The 22097-nt window shown below is 39.6% G+C and overlaps 3 protein-coding genes and 1 long non-coding RNA gene across 11 annotated transcripts in view; 3 read left to right on the top strand and 1 right to left on the bottom strand.

Moving 5' to 3' along the window:
• Positions 1-205: 205 nt before the first annotated feature.
• LOC111261754 (uncharacterized) lies at positions 206-4419 on the top strand. The gene is made up of 4 exons (XM_022835484.2): positions 206-457; positions 1391-1578; positions 1852-1999; positions 3815-4419. Exons 1-4 carry the CDS (start codon positions 349-351, stop codon positions 4168-4170), a joined length of 801 nt encoding a protein of 266 aa, XP_022691219.1. The 5' UTR covers positions 206-348; the 3' UTR covers positions 4171-4419.
• Positions 4420-5722: 1303 nt separating this feature from the next.
• Positions 5723-13556, top strand: LOC111261752 (uncharacterized). 5 transcript variants are annotated; one of them, XM_022835476.2, is made up of 10 exons: positions 5723-7251; positions 7590-7728; positions 7973-7996; positions 8126-8343; positions 8736-8886; positions 9238-9543; positions 10236-10438; positions 11183-11330; positions 11816-12112; positions 12572-13556. In XM_022835476.2, the coding sequence occupies exons 2-10, from the start codon at positions 7641-7643 to the stop codon at positions 12736-12738; spliced, it is 1602 nt and encodes a 533-aa protein (XP_022691211.1). In that variant the 5' UTR covers positions 5723-7251; positions 7590-7640; the 3' UTR covers positions 12739-13556. The 5 variants fall into 5 exon arrangements, with proteins under 5 accessions (XP_022691211.1, XP_022691210.1, XP_022691212.1 ...); XM_022835475.2 differs by having other exon boundaries at positions 5723-7346; XM_022835477.2 differs by having other exon boundaries at positions 5723-7728; positions 12572-12739; positions 12881-13556.
• On the bottom strand, positions 12501-18507 carry LOC111261757 (uncharacterized). 2 transcript variants are annotated; one of them, XR_002681190.2, is made up of 3 exons: positions 18430-18507; positions 16905-17240; positions 12501-12734 (listed from the first exon to the last, which is right to left on the bottom strand). It is a non-coding gene; the product is annotated as an uncharacterized LOC111261757 (long non-coding RNA). The 2 variants fall into 2 exon arrangements; XR_002681189.2 differs by lacking the exon at positions 18430-18507 and adding an exon at positions 17658-18032.
• Positions 18508-19652: 1145 nt separating this feature from the next.
• LOC111261753 (uncharacterized) overlaps positions 19653-22097 on the top strand; it is a 7117-nt gene continuing 4672 nt past the window's right edge. For 2 of the 3 annotated variants that reach the window (XM_022835482.2, XM_022835480.2), the window contains exons 1-3: positions 19653-20978; positions 21564-21596; positions 21747-21952. In XM_022835482.2, coding sequence (XP_022691217.1) covers positions 20891-20978; positions 21564-21596; positions 21747-21952 — 327 coding nt within the window. In that variant the 5' untranslated portion in view covers positions 19653-20890. The remainder of the gene's footprint in view (positions 20979-21563; positions 21597-21746; positions 21953-22097) is intronic. The other variant, XM_022835481.2, reaches the window with a different exon arrangement.

Here is a 22097-nt window from a genome sequence, read left to right as displayed (position 1 = left end):
CCCGCAACCTCTACTACGACAATAGATGTATGGATTATAGGCAGCTACTAGTCGACATATTTTCGTTATTGCTAATCGACAGCTCGTTGTCAATTAATCCCATACATTGTTTTTGTAATTAAGCTGGAATTAAAGTGAGCGGCAAAGTACAGCAAGTTATATCTCACTTACTTAAAGTTGTAAATACTTTCGCCCATGAGTTTAACCTTGTCCTCCTTACCCGATGTGAATAGAAGCAGTCCTGTCATTACGATGCTTGCTTCGATTTTTTCCATTCGTGAGCTCTTGTTTGTTACGTCATTTGGGACCAAATATTCAGAGTAGCTTGTTGCAACCAGTAGTAAAAACATGCCCTCCCGGCAACCAGTGGCCAGCACTGGAACAACCCGTCGAAAACTACAACTCGGCATTGTTCTGCTGTTCCTGGCAAACTATTTTTGCGACGCTTACGTGCGCGGTTCGTAAGCCTATAAACACTATTTTCTCAGCGATTGATCTCGAATAGCGCATTGAGTGTATGCGACGTACCATATGTGCATTTAGGTACGCTGTCCGCAAGATGGGTGACGTAATAAAAGTGGTCCAGTGTTTGTGTTTGTTAAGTATACAAACTGTTTCGCATTTTTTTTTCTCGAACCTCGGAGGCATTTAGCATTTAACGTAACTGCTACGATAACATAGCAATATTGCGAAAAACTCGTCACCACAATGATGAGAGTAGTCAAAACTGCGATTGCGATAGAGTGAGGAAAGCGCTGGACTGACGGCCCCATGGTCTTGAGCTCGCTTTTCAACCCGAGCTGGGTGTACCTATCTGGTTAATAATAGAGTTGTACCGGGGTTAGACATGATCTCTTTCTATACCATCATATTTTGAAACACTCAAAGGTACACTCACTTGTAAAAAAAAAAAAAGCTTAGTTCATCTAACGGGTCAGAAGCAAACAAGTTTTTTTGCGTTGGGTTACGACCCAGTTATAAACCTACGTTATAATGCTTTAGTGTCTTGATTGGTAACCCCTTGACGGCCAGCAGACGGAGTTGGTTAGCTCTTCGGGACGGATCTTGGGCTCTCGAAATAGGCAGCACATTGGGTCGGACGTCGTCATTTTAGAAATAGACAAACATGCCTATTCATCCATCCACTTTATACAGGAAATCGTATATAATCCAAGTATAAGTTTTACCTATGATTAATACGGTATATATTTATTACCTATTGAGTTACAGGCATCCATCTGTCTAAAATTAGTACGTATGTTCAAGCAGAAAAGAGTATCCGAAAGAAAACATGGATCGCATTTTATCCGTGGCCTTTTACATAGGCTCCTTGAAGTTTAACCATTTAGTCTCATATGTTCGGTCGTGACTATTTTGAATTTGCTTTCAGAAAGTCGGTTCGCACTTATTCAAGCATGGAATCTCCAGGCTACACTAGAGATGCAGTGGTTTAGATTAGACCGTTTCAGTCGAGTGTTCTATGGGATATATTCATGTGATGAGCTGTTATCGGTGTGCAGATACGATGAAGTCAATAAGACTACAATTGCAGATCCTGAGTTGACTCCCGACCCAATCGTAAGAGTACCTTGGCTGACCATTCGTTGGCTGTTTTTCAAGGCAGACATTGGTCTCCGTAATCATTTTTAGGGTGAAACAGTACCCGCCAGTTGGAACAAATCACAGTTTCCCATAATGGCAGTGTTTGGTCCATGCGCCCATTTGATATAGCAACAACAACAACAACAGCAATTTCTATAAAAACTGATTTCATCCAGCCTAAGTAGAAGTTCCGCTAAGAGCTTGGAGAACGTGTACGATTTTTTTGGATTATGTTTTGTGCCATTGCAGGTTTTCGAAATGGGTGTCATCTCACAGAAGCTCAATCTGGGGGTGTTCCCCAGATATTTCATTGGTTTAACGGAGTACGACGCAAAGCCTTTAAGCTTTGGCCCGTTGAATATGTTACCGTGTGACGACATCTGCTTCAAAAGCTTCCGTAAGTCCAATTACTGTTCATGCCGGTACTTTATTATATTATTATCATTATTATTAAAAAACATCGTATATACACGAATAATGGTATCCATACGGAAATCTAAATCTTATAATTATTTTTCTGAGTACATATAACAAGGCAATGTATTAGCCTGTTACAAGAAAAACTCGGTAGACTTTGAAGTCGCTTATCCTTTAAAGCTAGTCTAGCTAGAATGATTTTCAATGTATTAGAGTTACTCTCCTTAATTTTTTACACTTGTTTCAACGGTCTGCCAGTTTTTGGATAATCATCCACCTACAATTTGCGTTCCCATGCATAATTTGTATAATATGGCTTCTCAATGTAAATCGACAGTAGCGGATGCTTGCCCGAATTGCCCTCTAGGACATGGCAAACCCTGTAATCATGCGGACCTAAAATTGAACAGGTTGAAACCAACGTTGGAAATTTTTTACTCAACCTAGGAGCTAACTGGGGCTTAGCGATAAGATCTGGCGTTATCATCGAGTATCCAAATAGCGAGCTCTCAATTGCCATTTTTATACTCTGCCGGCCTCTTCTACACCAAGATCTCTTTTTTTTGGAACTCGGTTAGTTTCAGGCTCAAAATCCTGTCTCTGGACACGCATTAAACGCATACATACATACATTACCCATGAAGATTTGTGTGTCTCGCTTTACCTAACTTGATTACGAGTATATTGTTAAGTTATATACATATATATATATATATATATATATATATTTAAAATTTAACTTAAAAATAATATATAAAAAGCTGTTACAAGTGGATCCGGCGAATTTCGAAACAGGCTAACTTTAAAACTATGGTCCGTTAGCAGACGAAATTTAGGCAATAAATACTTAAATTCTCCAGACAGTGTCAGGTGAAGACCGGTTGAGTTCATTTTCGAAGAAATTAGTTCAGAAAGGAAAACCCTTTAGTCTTAAAATTTAACGCTCACTGATCCCGCGAAGCTCACAGCGCTAAAAAAATTTATCGAAAAGTGGTGAAAATATTAGACAAGGAAGCCCTGGACGAAAGCACAGTACATACATTCTTCAAAAATTTTAAGAACAGACTGGAGCGTTTAAAACCAGCATCGAAGTGACTAGGCCACGGATTGATCCCGCGACTGGGCTACGGGTGTCGGAATTTGCAAGACAAGACCGCATTGTCACAGTCGAGGAGGCTTATCACGAAAAAAGCCTAGAAGTTTAAAAAATCTGTCACCCAAAACTTGCATATCATGTATAAAGTGTCATAAGCATAAGCCAAACGTTAAACCGCATCAAAATGTATCCTCCGTAAATACATGTAGTGCATTTCGACATGTAACTTACGAAACTCTCATATGTATAGCTGCTATAGACGAAGCATTGGCTCGATCTTTATGACTGGTCGAAGAGCGGGACTAAGCGAGAAAATGGCGGAGAATGATCCGGAGAGGAATCGAGATTAGTGCTAATGCCGAATAAATTCAGACGTAAGGCCTTACTAGTACTTGCAACGGATATCTGTTACTGAGAGATACTTGCCGAAAATGAACGTAGCTCAAATGTTTTATTATCGATTTACTTCAACAAGTCATAGATATAAAAATTACACATGGGAACGCAAATTGTAGGTAGATGGCTCTCGAAAACCTACCGAAACGTGCGAACAAGTAAAAAAAATTAAGATAGTGCTCCAAATACATTGAGAATTAGCATTCTAGCCAAGCCAGTTTAAAAAAAACATTATTTGTTTACGAAGGGCTTTGAGTATCAATAAGCGACATCAGTTATTACCGTTTTCTCACCTTTTTGCAGCACCGAGGGTCGACACTGATGCTAACGACCCATTCGATACACACGCATTTTACTGGTCCTCAACATCAAAATATCTCTCTCTCACCCTGAGGTTCCGAGCCTATAGGACGAGGTGTACGCAGTACGGGCATTATCAAGACAACAAATTTGATTCTTATACGAAGCTTGAATTCGTGACGAATAATTATGACAGAGGCTACGCAAGAGCAGAGGGAAACTGGTATTATAAACTAGTCTTCAAGCATTTTGATGAAGAGAGGTTATTTATAATTAAAGTGTTATTTGGTTTTACGTGTCCAGGGTACCCGGAACGTTCTTACTACAAAAAGTTCAACTTTTCTGTGAGCAAAAAATAACTGTAGCACGCGGACTCACGCCTCATCACTCAGCTTGCCTGGGACACTGATTAATGAGTAATAGATTTCGGTTGAATGTGCCTATGGGCTTATGTTTTCAATATGTTTCAGTTACATGTTCCATCTCGTCTGCCTGGTTCTATTATACATAATAGATGCCCATCCTAAAACAAAATGAGCGAATATAGATGAAATCGATTGCGATACAATAGGTATAGCGTTTTCTTTTGGTACAGTTAAATAAATTATGGAATTAATCCCGCGGTAAATTAGTGTTTTTGTCGTAGTTCTACGGTACGGAACGAAGAGCTCCACCCAACGTTTCAAATCATTGATAGAGTGGAAATTATAAATAGTCCAATGTATCTTAAGCTTGTTCTCCACTAACTAAGCGCTAAAAATGGGAAACGCCGGGGGAAAAGAAATATAGACGTTATATTACGTATTAGCTACGCACGAATGTGGCACCTCGTCTTCTTCATCATTTACCCATCGTACTTACATATTATTTTTACGAATAAGTTAATAATAAGTAACTCATCTTTATAGGCGGAATAGCTGACGGGAATGTTGGGCAATTGCGGTAGAGTTCTTGCTCTGGATTATCTTCACCCAATCGATTAATTAGACGAGGCTGGTCAATTTGATTACAAAGAATAACGCGCTTACTGATATACTGGCACCGACACGTAGTTATTACCTAGCTTGGACGATTTGATAAGCAGCTACGACTAGCGACACGCTTGGTGATTCTTCCCTTAATTTTGACCGGCAGAAGATCTTTTTCGGCACATAATTTCAACTGCTGGGCCATCGAGTAGGTGTGTCGGGCACCTTTAACGGTCAAAGTAGGCGACGGTCTGGGAAGAGTCCTGAACTTTTCGGGCACATGGACCGCGAAAACATTCTGCGCACTTTATATATAACAATTAAGTTAGAAACAAAGTGATAGTTCGATTACTTCTCTCCGTAGTTTAGTTTCGGGCAGTTTGGTCGTGAAGTCGCTGACGCTCACTGCGAAGGTGGCACTCAAGCGGGTCTAGTAAATTAATTTGTGTTAGGGATCTAAACACACCGGTGTGAAATAGCGATTTCGATATCGTAATAAATATCGTTGGCGGCAACTATAACTGACGGGGTTTAGGATCGAAATCGATTAGGAAAGGTCTTATACCTTAGACTTTTCATTTCATCAAGCGAGTTTTCACATGATCATAGGAACCTTTCTTTTCCATGATAACTTACCAAGAACTGCGTGGATTTATCTCATACTCTTGACAAAACTGAATAATAGGTTCATATGTAATATGATAATATTACATAGGTTGTTATGCTTAGTAAGGAGCTTAATTATTACTAAAAACGATATTTTCGTTTTACTTGTGAACTTTAAGTCAACTCTGCCTTTTCTGCTAGATGCGAGATTGCTAGTAGATAGCTAATAAGTTTCTTCACATAAATTTCTCAGGCTTAAACGTTAACCTAAACCCTTAGATTCAATAGTAAAGATGATATTTATTCAAAGGCTCGTAACCAATGTAATAGTTTTTTTAGTTTTATTTTTTCAATATTGTTTATTTATATATTTATTATTAAGTTTAAATATGCTAATATTCCTATCAATGGACGTACCACAAATCGTTATCTCCTAAAATCCGCGGTGTAACTTTGGTGGTAATAGAAAGTCCACGATACTGATTATACGTCAGAGATATTCATAATTGCTTTAATTCTTCGTTTACCTCAATTTGTAGGTAAGCTTCGGAAAAATCTTACACGAAAGACAGCTGTGCTCCATGCATTGATAATAATAATTTTCTGAAATACTTTCCTCAGATTAGTGAGAAAATCTTCGATCTAGCTTATTTCAAAGACTCTATCCGAATTGAAGTTCCGCCCACACAATAGTCTCAGTTTCTCAGAGACTTGACGGGCGTTCAAAAATGTCTCCTCTACGTTCGCGTTTACCCTCAACTGACATTTGTACATTTTTTGAGCCCTACTGAATTTCTTCGTATTTTTTTTTCAATTGTATTTCTGTTCTTTGATTCTAGAAATTACGAATCTTTTGTAGAACGCTCCGCTAATGCTTGCTATAATTTTCAAACCTTATTTACCCATTTGTTCCCTATGGAGGGCTAGGGGGGGAGTATTTCACAACGCAACACTTGCCCACGTATTGATAAAAAGATGATATTGCGTTGAAATCAATTAGGCAATTCAATTTTAGCATATTTGCTCTGCATAACGAATAATTACTAAATTCGAAAAGGGTTTTCACAGTGTCTTCCAGTTCCATCCACTCATGCTGCATCTCTTGCCTTCTCTTCCTTAAGAGTTTCTCTTCCTCAAGAGAGTTCCTTAAGAGAGATTACGATTAAGGAAGTGATATCAACGACTGTTCTGCGTCGGTGCCGTTCGGTATTGTCTTCCGCGTCGAGCTTTGCGTCCAGTATCGCTCGTAGGCCTAGCTCCATCAGACAGATGGCTGGCTTGCTGGCTCCCACCAGTAAATGAACCGTGTATCTATATCGTATGGGTTCGAATCTAGGCCACGATGTGCCTCTATAATCAGCAGGCATGGTATAATCCAAACAGAGACTATTGACTCGACTTTGTTGTCCTTTGTATTGACAAAGCGTGAACCGTGGTTTACGCTTCGACCGTTCGAAGTCGGTTACAAGCCAGAAAACGATATTTCTTACTTAAGTTCTGTTGATATTTTATGGGCCGTTGTTTTGATTGGGCGGTCAGTGTTCCAGGCAGGTTTTGGTTTAGTAGACGTATATTATTTTGTGTGTTCTCGTTCCATAGACGTGTGTATGAGTTTAATAAATTTGCATGTCTATTTTACCGACAGCTAGAATCGGAAATATATTGGGCTAGGTGTCACCTATATGAAGTAACGTATCCTTTGACTGCATTGTTTAATGTGAGTATGAGCGGTTAGTAGCGTAGCGTCTGCTCTTTTGTCACACTTGTTCCTAGATGTTCGACGGCCTCTTTCAGGCTAAACACAGCCAAAACAAAGTATATGCGAACTGAATTAATTAAAGCGTTTAATCAAGCTTCCGTAAACAAGTAAAGTTTGCTTTTTTGCCATCCGTTATTATGTCGCCTTTCGTTTGAAGTGCGAATCATATATAGAAATAGATATGTTTCCGGTTTGGGATAAGGTAAGGTTTGCTAAACGATTGTGCAAACTTTATAGAATGCTGCTTTTTTCGAGGGCGGTTATGCTTGTATGTGGTAGGAGTCAAAAACTTAGCAGCAATTCTTATAGCAGCTCTGCTATCTATTGTGGCAAATCCTCTGTACTTCGCCACGAAGTTTACCCTTCGTACACAACTGTATCGTCCCTTACCTACAGGAAGCTATACCTTCTTCAGTTCTACTAAAGAAGCTGTTTGTACTTTCAGATCTTGATTACCTAGGAAATATAGCAAAAAAGTGGCGGAAGCATAAAGAACATGTGGCTAGGACAAGACGTGACCTTATGCTTGGTTCTATCGATGACTTCTGTGACGCTTGGTCAAAACGCCACCACGCCCGACATCGGTGAGCGAAAGTCTAACTTATTGCACACAGTGAAGCTCCAATTCACTAGGTTGTTGAATACGATTCATGTGATAACACTCGTAGTACAGGAATGAGGACACGATAGATGCAGGTAAATGTGGGAAAATATTGATATCGTTGCTCTTGATCTGAATGTTCATTAAATGACGTTTCATTGAATCGACGGTGTAATTCACTAATACTTGTTTCGTGTTCGTGTTTGTGTTTCACGTCTTTACATCAGCGCGTCTCACGCAAGAATCCTTGGGTAAGCTGTTTTCGATCACTCATTTGTCCTATCAGTCAAGTCCGAATACCGTTACTACACGATAACCCGAACCGCTTCGACACTAGAACAAACCCTTTAACGGCGCTTGTCAATTGCGGAAAATTTCAGCATGGCTAAAACGAACTCACTATAATACTTCAGGAAGTGTGATCGATTTTCGCGTTCGTAGTTCTTTTTCTAAACTCACATCTGTTCGAATTTCTACACCGTTCATAAGACGGCGCACGAATGTCACCTACACCTTCAGCTACGAATCGATCCAAGGCAATCTAACTACGCAATTGCAAAAAATCAATGTTGCAATGGCGAAACGTAGCATGTACACGGTAAGCCTAGGTCTAAATTAGTTAGTCATGGTGCTCTATATTCAGCAATTTTCCTCTTTAGAATAACCCTTCAATGTAACGAAAGTGCATCCCTTAAAGACCAAAAAACTCCTGTTCAAGGAGGTATCTTTCCCCCAGATCAACCTTTACCTGACCAATATAGCTTTTTTTCTGCTGATTTTTATACAGATATTTAATTTAAACTCTGAATTTTTCTGAATTCAGCCATCTGCTCGATCGTTCAGTATTTACACAGTAAATTCCGAGCCTCCCGGCAACCATGAGGTCGTAGCGAAGATATCGAAACGTTGTATACGGTACTTATAAGTAATAGCAAGTAATAAATGCTTGTTTACTCACACAACTGAATGTAATGTTTGCTATTCCTGCAGATGATAGAGTGGGCGTCAGCCCAATCTACATACAATGTATCCGTGTTGCCAGAATACAAAATTCGCGACGTATTATTAAACGCATCGGAACTGATAGCTCCAAAAGTCAAGACGTCGCTATGCTCGTCTCATTGCTTGGACTACGAGTACGGTGAGCCTGATCTGTATTCGGCCTTTGCTGTTCCTCTGCATTTCACTCATGTATTGTTTCTGCCGAACCCAATTTACGAGTGGGAATCCCAATGAAGAACTGTTTCTGATTTGCACACATAGCATTTACGATTTTTGCGTAGCGCTTTGTTTTCAGAACGGTCGTAGACTTACAAATGTGGGTTGTTAAAGAAAAAAAAGTCATAGCCCTTTGTTCTCTCTGAGTCAGTACAAAATATACACGAAGAATAACTCGATCGATTTATCATAAATGCGTGCGTTCGTTAGCGTTCTTCCTAGAACTCATGCTAATCGATTAAACTGTAACCGATCAATGGTCCCTTATTTGCAGAGGGTGCACCAAGGACGTTAAGATTGTGGGTCATAAGCCGAAGATATGGGTTTGCTTCGGTCGGTGTAAAAGTATTGTCACTTCCAAAATTATGCCTTTCTCAAACGGTCATCAGTGCCGAAGTACGGTACGCTACCACCAGCGGACAGCGGGGCTATGTGTTGTTTACGGACACCGATTTAACAAAGTTTGCGTTAAGTAACATCGAACACCAATCTTGGATGAAGTTACAAGTTCGATTTTCCTGTAATACTAAATCAGGAGTCAGACAATCTCCTTATTTGGCTGGATTAATACACATTGCTGGTAAGTCATGCGATATGTTCATACATGTCTTTTGGAAAATAGGGTTTTATCTAGCAATCAAATGTAGGCTTTTTGATTAACAAACGTAGGTAATTATTCGCTTCGGTCCATCTCGTTGGGCTCTTCGGAGAAGTCCCACGTTTGGAGGCATCCGTCTATTCGTTTCTACATAACCGTCGCGCAAAAATTATTGCGATAGCTTACGGTTGCGTGACGAAAGCAGCGTGATGTTACCGATTCAAGCTCTATCGTACCGATTATGAGTAGATGCTGCATGATCTTCGTGAAGCACGGCTAGCAAACGCCAGTGCAGAACACTGAATCGCTCGATTCATCAAAGCCTAGTGGTGTATCCTACAATGTCCTAAAATGGCTTCTTTATCTACTTAGTTAGCGTATTTACAGGGTTATACATAGTATGCTCTATGCTCAAAGTTCCAAGTTTGTACACTCGTTCGTTGCGCTTGGTCATAGGCAAAAATCAGTTCTTTGGAAAATTCGTAACGACAAACAATATTGTGTCATTTCCACAAGGGTCAACGTGACCCAATTTTTGTTTCGCCCGAAATCGAGGGTCGGCGTTATTGTCAATGCTGCTTTTTTACCTTTTGCATTTCTGCTATGTCTAATCTATCTGAATAATGGCGGGCTACTTCATGTTGTTATGGTTCGGGGTTTTGTGTAAATTTTAGATACGGGTATACATAAAACCACTAGCAATGCAGTAGAAGTTATGTACGACGACAACAGTTTGAAGATCCAAATCGCAATGCCATTACTAAACCGTTTCGACATGGTTTGGTATGAGATCCGAATTTGCCCAACGAATACTACTGACCGCAAGATACCTTGTCGACGGAAGCTGCTGCGTCGAGAAGGAATTGCGCGTGTTACGGTGAGAATTTACTATTTAATATAGAAGAAAAGACGAAAATTCCACTACATCAATAGTACTACTACGTAAGTCGTTTGGGCGATGTTTAGCTACTATTCAGAGGTTCTACCCAGTCGAAGGGATAGCCGCTATCAAATTTAACTACAAATTTATCACTCGTATAAAAAAAAAAACTGAGGTTTTTCTTTCTATGCACCGTATCATTAATATTATGCTTCGTGCTGGGAGCAATCGGCTACAGCAAACAATCTCTAACGGCCTAAACATGGTTGCAGAGCGGGCGTTCCTATTTGTATTTTGCAGTCGTAAATAATCGCAACAGAAGTAGACTACTGCTTGGGTATTGGCCAAGCACCTTTACTAGTGACAAAAGTAGTACTACAGGTCAGCTCCTGATATGTGGCGGCAGTGCATAGCAAAAAAGCAAAAATGGATGTCTCGCTAACCTAATTTTAAATTGTTTTCATTGTCTCCTAGGTTTGCTTAGGGAGGGGTTAACAAAACTGCTGCTGTACACTCTTGAAATGTATCCACTGAAAAAAAAAACAAGACCCAAAAAAAGTCTCAGCGTAAGCGTGCGAGGAGACCAAGCTGACAGTGCTGAAAGCTATACACAAGAGTATTTCTAGCTAGTAAATATCAATATACGCTATTCTCTTATTGCCATCTATGACAGTTCGAAAGCTGTAGCGTTTAGGCGTTCCCATGGTTTTCTGCTCCCATTGACGTGTATTTTTTTTTCAGTCTTTCGTAAATAAGGTGACTCCAGGGGTGTATGACATTCACATACGCCCAGAATACTTGATAGGTACGAACGCGATCACCACGAACAACATCTCTTTTACATCTGTCCCGCTTAGCACGTGCGATCGAGCCTGTTTGAACAAATTGGGTATGTAAAATTGGGGTTCTCCTTCCAGTATCTACTTATTTTGGCTAGGTGTTTGTAGAAATCTATATTTAGTATAGCAGACCAACAAGCAGTGGACCGGCCAATGAAAGGGAAACCAAAGCGCGAATTCCCATGTGGGTCGTTATCATCGTTAGCTACGTGCAATGAAATATCATTCATTGGCGAAGTATAATACCAACAATTCATATGCATCGTTTGTCAGCATTATTACTGCTGACAAGGCACTACCAGTTGAACGTTCTCCTGTGCCACTGATGTGCATAGTCTTCTTGTTGTTCAATACATCAATCGAATTTCGGTCACTAATTGGGTCAGCCTTGAAAAGGAGTCTCCTGTGAGATGGAATATGTGAATTCGTTCGTACTCTAAGACATTTTGCTTATGATGGTAATAGTAATAGTGATGAGGCTTGGATTATCACGGAGGCCTTAAAACCCAAGGGGTCTAACCTTGTGTGCTTACAGTTAGTACCAGACCAAAAGAGATATATGTAGGAAAAATCTCGTTAAGCCTGACTGCGCAGAAGAATCTTGTCATCATTGCTCCATTCGCCTTTTGGAACTGTGCATTGGAAAAAACAAGGAGTATTGTTCAATACGGTAACCATAATGGACAATATGGTGAAATCTATTTGAATCCCTTACCTAGGAAGTTCGAAATGCCCACCATCCAGTTGGCGACCACTTATTTCGTGAGAATAACGTCAATCTGCGAATCGAACGGGCCAATCATATATGGCACTGGTGTAATCAACTTACGAGGTAAGCACACGCTTTTCAAAAGAAAGCATTCGTTCGAATAACTGCTCTCTTCTCGTACGGTACAGGTACATCTACGATGTAGTGACGTCCTACCGAACCACTCTGGCGTTTTTTGAGTAATTTACTGAATTTTGTTTCTGGATTAGACAGGAGCATTTATATAATTGTATTCCGATCATCTATCTTATTAAGAATGATTCTAAACTCGTAGCCTGCTCGTCAACAGCAAATGTCTTCGGACGTCGAGCATTGATTGGTATCACAATATGATATTGCCGCCGCCAGAGTTTCTACATTTCTGCTATTACATTGTCATTGTTACTATAATGGTTTCTTATCTTCTCTGAAACATAATTTTGTTACCTAGAATTTTTAAGAAAGTTATGGATGCAGTTCAAACTTGTTTATGTTTAGTTAAATCAATGTACTCAATATTCTTACAATACGCTTTTTACATAGCTACCAAACAAGGGAAAAATTACTCGACGCCGATGTCCTCGATGCCGATGTCCTCGATGCCGATGTCCTCGATGCCGATGTCCTCGATGCCGATGTCCTCGATGCCGATGTCCTCGATGCCGATGTCCTCGACGCCGCTGCCCTCGACGTCGAAGGCTGCACGCTAAGGTAATAAGCAATTTGGTTATAATAATAATAATTATAATTTAGTGGTTTGACAGCTGTAGGAATCTGTGCTAACGTCATTTATCAGAGCTTCAGATACATTACATGATGCTGATAATAATTATACTTTGTCGTCTAGTGCAGGAACCTGTGCTACTATCCTTGACCAGAGCTTCAAACCCAAATCCAGACTGGTGGTAACATCAACTTTCTTGTACACGAAGGAAAGTATTCTATTGAATCTGTTGCTAATTGTTAACGACGAAACGGTTCTAATGTATTTCAAGCGCAACTATGGCGAAAACAAGTCTCCATTAATAATATAAAGATGAATACGATAGATAGAGCAGTTATGCATATGCTATCACGTCTTTTGCTCTACTGAAGAATCTACTATTATTTATTTTTTATCAACAAAAACATTGCACGTGTCTAGTACTACCGACAGAATAATCAGTGACTCCTTGGGGGGTGCTTCGGGATTTGATCTTAGATGGAACAGCCTTTGACTATTAAACAAAACGTTAGAATCGCGTAGGCGGATGTTTTTCAATGTACAATAGCGTGATCGAACATTCGGATTGATTATTATTCTAATGTCTCTCCAGTGATTATATATTATAGGTGTTACCAGCAGGCTCTTAACCGATTGCCACTTAAAAAAAACAGGACGAGTATAAAGGGTCACTCCCAGGTAACCCAGCAGTACCAAATCGTATTTTGTTAGCTTAGATATTGAGGCATTCTTAACAATGACCTTCATTAGGATGGAATAAAGGCACCGTCGTCTTCAATAAAGATGATTTGCTGGAAATAAATCCATAGTGAGTTTTCGTTTCTAAAATGAAATTGAAGAATACTCTACGTTTGCAGAGCTTGTCTTGTCGATTGCAGATATCAGTCTCATAGAAATGCTATCACAAGCAGGCCTTCCGAATCAAGTCTCGAAGTTAAGTATCCTTAGAGGAAATACGAATTAACGGAATTTTTTTGGTGTTCATTTGTCGAGAGTTGAAAATAGCGGGACATTGAAAATAGAACCTGTAACCAAGTATTCTATACCTGTATGTTTCAAGGCATCGCTGTTAAACGTTCTAGATCTAGATCAGAATTATAGGTCACTGAACTTCGCAAGATTTTGCATGTAGAGATTTTCGTGCGATCTCAAAATCAACATTTTTTTCTACCTACGATGAATGAACCCATGGGTAACTTATTCCTTGAAGGAGAATAAATCTAAAAAGTAATGAAGTGATAACCACCTAGAGGAATAATGAATAATACTCCATATCCAAACTATTATAATTGGCGACGAAGCAAAGATCGACCTAAATTAGGATAACAAATGGCAAGAGCTTAAAAGCTGAAAATCCATAGAGTTGCAGTTGGCGATTTGAGCTAGTAAATCGCTAGTGTTCGAACACGTAGATTATAATGAACAGTGTAGTCTCTAAATATAAATATACAAAAATCGTTTTTCATGTTGACAGGCGACGACAAAGCCTAATTGATTACGTAGAAACCTGACCATGTATCTCGCATTAGCAAAAGAAAACGGTCGACGATTGTATATTTATGCGTTGTAGAAAACATTACAGGTGAGAAATATAACTGCTTCATGTGGAAGTTGTTCACTGACGGCAATCAAATACGCGTACTTCATCACAATTATACTTTGATGAAAAAGCAAATGTTAGACTACCAGCCGTATACACCCATAATTAATTCTGACGTCAAATGTATCTCTCCCAAACATTATCGCCTTGAGTTGTCGATATAATAGATACCCAGATTCGGTACAACAAGTCACTCTTACATCCAGAACACAAGGACACACTGGAAAAGTACACGTTTGATAAAGCAAAAACTGCACGGGACATCCACTACCCAGTTCAAACAAATCTCTATATAACGTGAAAAATTCACATTTTTTCTACTTCTATTGTTGTCAAATCAGACTAATATAAAGACCTATTTATATAAATCTGTGTATAGTAAATCTGTGTAACGTATCCAAAAGGATCCGAAGGTTCACAGCTATCTCATGTAATGTTACTCTATCGTTAAGCTAAATTTACAGAATTGTAAAAAGGCTAGTACGTTCAACGAAGACACTCGTATAGGCGCGATTATCGTAAATTACTTGTTGATAAAAAGTTGAAACTCTCAAATAGTCTATTCTACCAAAACTGAAAAAGAAATTGTGCAGAACTTCTGCAATAGTAGTCTGTGATGAAACTGTTTCGATTGTTCCTAAAAGCCTGAGACAACTGTCCTAGAAGGTCATCGCCATCCATTACCTACGCCTGTACCTTCATTGCAGTTACTGATAGCAAGCGTCCTATGGCAATTGACATCTGTTACTTAAGCCGCGAAGACTGTTTTAAACGGCTAGCCTGTGGCGTAAAGCGAATGATGTCAAAGGGAGTGGCAAGCGCCTTACTCTTACGCGATGACGGTCTGCCTGTCCCACCAATACAAGAATATATGAATTGCAGGATAGATGTTAACGGAACTCGTACGCTGTCGTTATCTAGAGCAAAGCTATATACAAATACAAACAGCCGTATATAAACAAACAAAAGATACAAACAAATCATCTCTAAACGTGTAAATGTATAGGGCTGAAACACGCGAATCTGGCGAGGGGAAAATCACCCATGAAGTAGTTGAGCTGGTAAGACAAGCGATCATTCCAGCTCTTGTTTTTTACGTACTTCCCCCAATGCTTTGGCCATATATCTACCACTCGCATTTCCACGTGTTTCTCTTCGAATGGCTTCTTGAACTACAACAGAACAGAGAGATCAGTCACGCTTTTCAGGGCACCGGAGGCTCCGAAATCACAGCAAGTTAGGTTGGGAGAATGCAATTTCTGAATTTCGATTCGAGTTACCACTTAGTTTCCCAGCGAAAGAATCCGCAGATCTGGCTATAGTCGCTCAAATACATTTCGAGTAATATGATAACTCACATATCGACGGCTATGCGAGCTCTTACGGGCAGACGCTTAGTAGGTAGCTTATAGATGTTACCTTGATGCAGAACTTATCACATCGCTGACTAATACATGTATTGCACATCATTATAATCACACAGCCAATGTATGCAAGCTTTATTTTGGAACTAAATTTAAGTTCTATTATGTAAACTGTTAATATAAACATTGCTAAAACGAATCTAAACTTTGTGCAACACTGTAGTGAAGCCAGCATACGTGATTGATTATCTATCATAACTTACCTTCGAAATTTTCGTTATGTCAATATTGTAAAGTAAAGAGACAAACCGCCACAACGAACTGCGTACGAAAAACACGAATAATACTAATACACAGTATCGACATCTTTGGGGCCTCGTGGCGGATAACTTCAACATTTCCGTTAACGTTCGAAAAATTTAAGCATCATATCAGCTTTACTTACCAGTTTCTAGAGTATTCATAATTCACCTAATTAATTCATTTTTGTTCGTATTTTTTTTTCATTTTTGTCGCTGTTCTTCTTCCGTTAGGCAATCTAGGTTCCAATAGGTTATCTGTAATCTACAATTCATCCGGAATAGATTTTTGGTCTCAAAAAGGTGAATAAAGCATATTATATAGTTTGATTGTTACATCGCATTGGTCGGCAAGAAACGCCTTTGAACTATTGGTATCCAAAAAGCTATAATTGACTGCGAAGCGACCGATGGCGGTGCTTCTCTTACCTTTTTTTGGCCATATTTAGGGCCAAATTCTCCCCATTGAACACAATTCTTTCACCTCATTAAGTGAATACATTTAGGCTAGCCTAAGAGGGGTCATGCAACGTAGTGCTTTCTTCGGCAGTTTCCCTGTCGACACTTTCCTGCAGACGTTTTAGTATTTACACGGACTGAGGAGTTCGGGATAGCGTAAAATTTAGGACATCTAGAAAATCTGAAATTGTTGCACACAATATTTCAGGCTGGCCCTACGGACTTGTTCCCTTGCAAGGTTTTGTTGTCGCATGGTACACATAAATTTACATAGGTTCTCCGTGCCATCCATCATTTTCCTGTTTTTCGATTAACTTTTAGAAAGTTTGTCAAGCAAAACTACTCCGTTGCTGAGTCATGCATAAGATCGCAGTCTACTAAATAATGATTGATTTACGTTGTAAACATGCACAGGCAATGGCTGACCTACCGCGCTTCACTTGCCAGACTGTCTCATCAGGGTTACCAAGTGCGGAAATGGGCTATTGTGCCATGCGCTTCCTTCCGATAACTGCAACATATCCGCTGGTGTTTTTTTACTTGCATATTGATCACGGTTCCGGTCGTATTTAGGAATGAAAACGCTCAGAGTATGCGTTTGTTTTATGCTCTTCTGACCCCTGTCGGTCAGCAGGTATCTCGTCAAAGCCAATTTTTAAGCGGACAAAGCTCGCACTACACCGCACGCTAGACGAGGCTATTGTTTACCACAGACGTCACAATAGGATGTCGGTAGCCGTCAGGATAAACGTACGTTGCAAAGAATCTAAACAGTGATACGTATGAAATGGCGATTCGTTAAAACCATATTCCGTCACCATAATACGAACCCTACATATAGAAATAAACAATTCTTTAACAGTATTGAAAGCTGAAGACTTTCCGGACGGTGATAATTACTTCGATCATATGTAACCGTGTCTATTACAACATACTTCGTTGAAAAAAAGTTCTCTAAAATGATATATTGTTTATGGAAGTCATATGATACAGTGAACTTCGTTTCAACTTTCCGATAGCTTCGAGTACCCAACATCAATGCGTAATTCCGTATGACCTCGTAGGGAAATCTGATTATAATTGCAACAACGCAAAATCATTACTTCGGAGGGGTGCTCAATATATACATTATACATTTTTGTTTGTTAAGTAGTCTCCACTTCGAAGAATAGTGACATGTTACCATATTCTCTCATGGGACGATTGGCTTCAGTTAAGTGCACCTCAGGTGTATGTATTAATTCATGTAATGCCTAAGTTTGCACAACATGCGGACGTTAGGTTTCATAGTTGAAGCACTGAAAAGACATCGCCCGGACCCTAAAAACTAGGACATATGAAAATAACTAGATATTATATGAAGATTTGCGTGGAACGACTTCACTGTCAACCGTCACGGATGATTTCGCATTTCTCAGAAAAATAACAGGTCATATCGGAACGGCCATTGCTTGAGATGGCGGGCTATGGTGGGTTGGTGATATGCTTTTACACATGCTACACACCGTAAGGGGCATCACTTTTGATGACAGCAGATGACAGAACAATGGCTACTGATTCACTGCGTGGTTACACATTGGAGGAAGAATTAATATGAAGTTTTACTGTATTTTTTCAGAACGTATGAAAGTCGCATCTTACAAGAATCTAGAGGAGCTCATTGGTCAGCCAATGTAATTAATTGATAAAATGTAGATAAGTGTTCGATCAGTTCATCGACTTCAGGAGTCGTTTCTGGGTTGAAGAAAGTTTCCATGTTTTTTTAGCCTCATTAATGATGCTTCCGATATTCTAAACAGTAACAGCTAATCTAGAATAAGCTGGTCATTTACAGCGTATCTAAAAGCGACAATGATACACAAGTTTTCGCATATTTCTGTTGAGTTTCTTCGGTAAGTGGGCTCACAACGGTTTATTGGGACCCTGGTTATCTTTTATGAGAAATAAGAATTTACTTTCATTTGTATCGACGGGCCTTTATTTCTTCTAAGCGGTCACCGGTCACGGAATGTCGCGTAATTAGTGTAAATATTTCACATATGTGTATGAGGTTTGCCTCTCCGAAAATCTCTGCAGCCCTTAACCTCTTCGACTCAATCTGTTGGTCTTCCGATAGGATAGTTAGTAATGCGTTTGTCTGTTAATCTTGCAGACACATCCTGATACAGGTTCGAATCAGAACAAGACACAGTTCATTCCGTGCAGGAAGCCGTTCGTTCTCATGGGGTATCTAAGAGTTATGCTGGACGTAAAACTTGAAATTTCAAAGCCCGAACTGGTACATCGCCTCGTGGGGAGGTTTGCCTACAAACCTACAGGTTGGTTCGGTGCAACTAAAATATGAATTTGTTAGAAATTGAGGTAAGCTATGCAGACAATGTAACGAGGAGGACACAACAGCACACATTGTACAAAGCATACCTTGTGATAATTAAACCAAACTATCAATATCTGCCTTCTTTGCGCGTTGCCTAACAAGTTTGTTTACGCAACGATCAATGTATTTGTTCGTGCCAACACTGTGTAGTCGCTGTTCTTATTTTCACGCGCCCCGCCAATGACCAGTTGGTACTAACTACTTTGTGTTTCTGTACTCGGCCTGGTACGATTCGCTGATTGACTCGTGCGCCAAGTACGACAATAGCGTTACTTGCATGTCAAACGGCCGCCCTATATCGGCCAGGTTTGCTGTGGCTACGAGCTATTCAGTAAACCCAGCAGTAATCGAGTGATTGTCGGTAAACGTTGGAGCCATCCAAACGTAACTCGTCACTACTGGCCTCCAAAACGACCAAAAGTAGGCTGCTGCAGCGACAGTCGTCGCACCGCTGACGAAAGCATCTTCTTTACGGCACTTGAATGACAGGGCTATTTCCAGCGCTCTCTGACAAGCATCCCGGCGACATGTTTCACATACGATCTCTCCACATTCGTGCTCGTTCTGCCGAGCGAAGCATGACATCGAACGTTAGAGAAATCGGAAACGGTGCCCGCGGCCTGAGGCTGCGGAGAAACAGCAGCATGGATGAGTTCGGTGAGGCGGTTGTTTGTAGCTACTGCGATGTCGGAAAAGAAGAGACCTGCCATAGCAGACGACGCGCCGCCATAAATATCTAGCATATACCCGGTCCACTGCTAAACGAACATAAACATCGCCCAATGCGCAAGATATGTAAAACGCGTACAGCATGGCAGTATGTCAGTACAAGCCTGACTGACGTACATTGAATTAGAGCTTTTAATTACCCTAAACTTGTTAAGAATAACTAAATATAGGTGAAGTTTAGTTAATAATTTTTTTATTTCAATCAACACATATAAAGTATGGGCAAGGCTTGTGTGAAACACTGTGAAGACTTAAAATATATAAAGTTTATTAGGTTTATCATAGAAATGAAAATCAGACTTCCACAGCAATAAACCAATAATTGTTATTTACACACTAAGAAATATTTTCGGTAAGACCCGCTCAGTAGGCTTCAGCAGAGGGAAACTTTGTCAAGAAGCTTCACCCCCAAGACCAGGGGCTCGATTCCAGGGCCTAGCTGGGAAAGTAACCTGTTGCGGTATGCAATTAATGTCGTTCAGGTTACGACATTAATATTTTACTGTGAACTTTAATTAATGACCGTTTAAATTAACAATCAACACACATAAAATATGAGCATGACTTGTATGAGACATATTTTGGCGATTACTGATAGGAAACTTATTACGTTCGTGCGGTCCGTAAGATGTATCACAAGCCGGAAGCTCAAACTTAATCAGTAATCGTTGTTTAAAACTAAGAAATACTACGTTAGTAAGATACGTTGAACAGCTATTCAAAAAACATTGCCTAGAATTATTATGAAATGTACTTAAGTCTCAATAAACAATTAACAGCAGTTATAAACAGCATACGTTGGGGATTATTCCAACCGATATACGTTAGGGGCATCGTAAGAGTTCGTATTTGTCATAATCCTGTAACTCATTTAAATAGCAAAAAAACTAAGGATTGTCATTTACAAACCGAGAAGTGCTGTTAGTAAAACACGTTCTGTAGAACTTGCAACCAATCGGTAACTGGCTTTGGAAACGCGAAGATCGAATCTAACACGTACGGAAAAAATCACAATGGAATCATGCTAACAGATACCAGCCGGAGGATGTTGACATCCCCAGGGAAATAGGCGTGGCCAAACGATCACGCAGAGTAATGTCAGTAGTAATATCTAGGCGCAGTGTAAATAGTTTCAGGCCACTCGTTGCTTCCAATCAACGACAAAGCCAAACGACTTTGTTTCATTGGTATTTGTATTGTGAAGCGTAACACTGAGCTTCGTACTTGAGTCTTTAGGACAAAAGAAAGACAACATAAGAGGCCAGTAGAAACTGTACGAGAGAACTGGTGGTGGTAACAAGACAAGCCGAATGTGGCTGAAGCCGACTATTTTTCAGCTACTGGTGTCCAGCATAATTTCCGTGGTACTCGGCAGAGGTACCACACCCCGCAGTGGTGGTAAGCCGCATTTGTTCTAAATAATAATCGCTTAATCGTAATCAGTATCGCCACAGGATTAAAGTATTGACACTACAGAATGCAACGCTTGTTTAGTTGAGACCCACTAGTATTCATATCGATCCGTCGTGAGTTGCTTCTTGAGCTCCCAATATACAATACCTCTCAAACGCATCTAAATGAGCCAATCATTTTAAGGCGACAAATGTTCAAACACATTCCTCGATGCAAACTAGAATACGGGAAACGTATTTGAGATATTTAACAAAAAAAATTAAACAAATTTAATTTTTTATACAAATGGAAAACGAATATAGCAGAACGTCGGTTTTTTGGCACCATGGTGAAATGAATGCGACCTGTTCTTGCCCAAAATTAAGACTAATACATTCGTCTCGCAGAATATACGCATATGTATATGGTGAATATATATATAATAAATAAAGTAAATGCATATATGACGAAAATGGTGCTATGCACGCTAATGAAAAATTGACGCAAACGGATGTATAATGAAATACAAACTGGAAGTATATTTACTAATGTTAGGTGTCCTTTTTTTTTTCTGTAATATGTTCCCATCAGCAGGAAATGTTCATCTTACTGCAAGAAAATTAGGTGAGAGCTTCTGTAGTTTAATTGTCACTATTTCTACAATTGCATATGTTCCATTGGTGTAGTTATGTAGCGGTGAGAATAAGCATATAACGAAATTCAGTTACTAAGAGAGAGGCATGCTTAATATAACAAAAAGTAATAACGTTTTAGAAGCAATACCGGACAATCATTATGGCACGAATGGGTACGTCATAGACCTTAGACCCCATACAGCCGTACCAGTAATAACAGCCGTCAGGATCTCTATGCCAAACTTAACCCGACACACCGAAGTCATTTGCAATATCCTCTATCAGATAATCGGCGAAGAGCAGAAATCTGTGGAAGTGCCATTGAACAAACATGTGATCCCAACAGTAAGTTGATCCTAGTGAAGACAACTTCCACTTCAAACTTTTTTGACAATAGAATTCACATATCTAAGATTATAAAAATCTTCGATAAAATTATAAAAGAAAAACATATAAAATTATATTTAGTTTTATATTTTCTATTTTATAA

The sequence above is a fragment of the Varroa jacobsoni genome, unplaced genomic scaffold, assembly GCF_002532875.2.
Source record: "Varroa jacobsoni isolate VJ856 unplaced genomic scaffold, vjacob_1.0 scaffold_593, whole genome shotgun sequence".
Classification (NCBI taxonomy): Eukaryota; Metazoa; Arthropoda; class Arachnida; order Mesostigmata; family Varroidae; genus Varroa; species Varroa jacobsoni.
The sequence above is the reverse complement of the archived record's forward strand: the minus strand, read 5'-3'. Positions and strand labels throughout refer to the sequence as shown.

Excerpts from the sequence above, each read along its gene's own strand:
- LOC111261754 (XM_022835484.2), top strand. The coding sequence starts at position 349 with ATGCCCTCCCGGCAACCAGTGGCCAGCACTGGAACAACCCGTCGAAAA. Across the intron at positions 1,579-1,851 it reads AGTTGACTCCCGACCCAATC|GTTTTCGAAATGGGTGTCAT; the intron begins GTAAGAGTACCT and ends GTGCCATTGCAG. Across the intron at positions 2,000-3,814 it reads CATCTGCTTCAAAAGCTTCC|CACCGAGGGTCGACACTGAT; the intron begins GTAAGTCCAATT and ends ACCTTTTTGCAG.
- LOC111261752 (XM_022835476.2), top strand. The coding sequence starts at position 7,641 with ATGTGGCTAGGACAAGACGTGACCTTATGCTTGGTTCTATCGATGACT. Across the intron at positions 8,887-9,237 it reads TTGCTTGGACTACGAGTACG|AGGGTGCACCAAGGACGTTA; the intron begins GTGAGCCTGATC and ends CCTTATTTGCAG. Across the intron at positions 12,113-12,571 it reads TGGTGTAATCAACTTACGAG|CTACCAAACAAGGGAAAAAT; the intron begins GTAAGCACACGC and ends CTTTTTACATAG.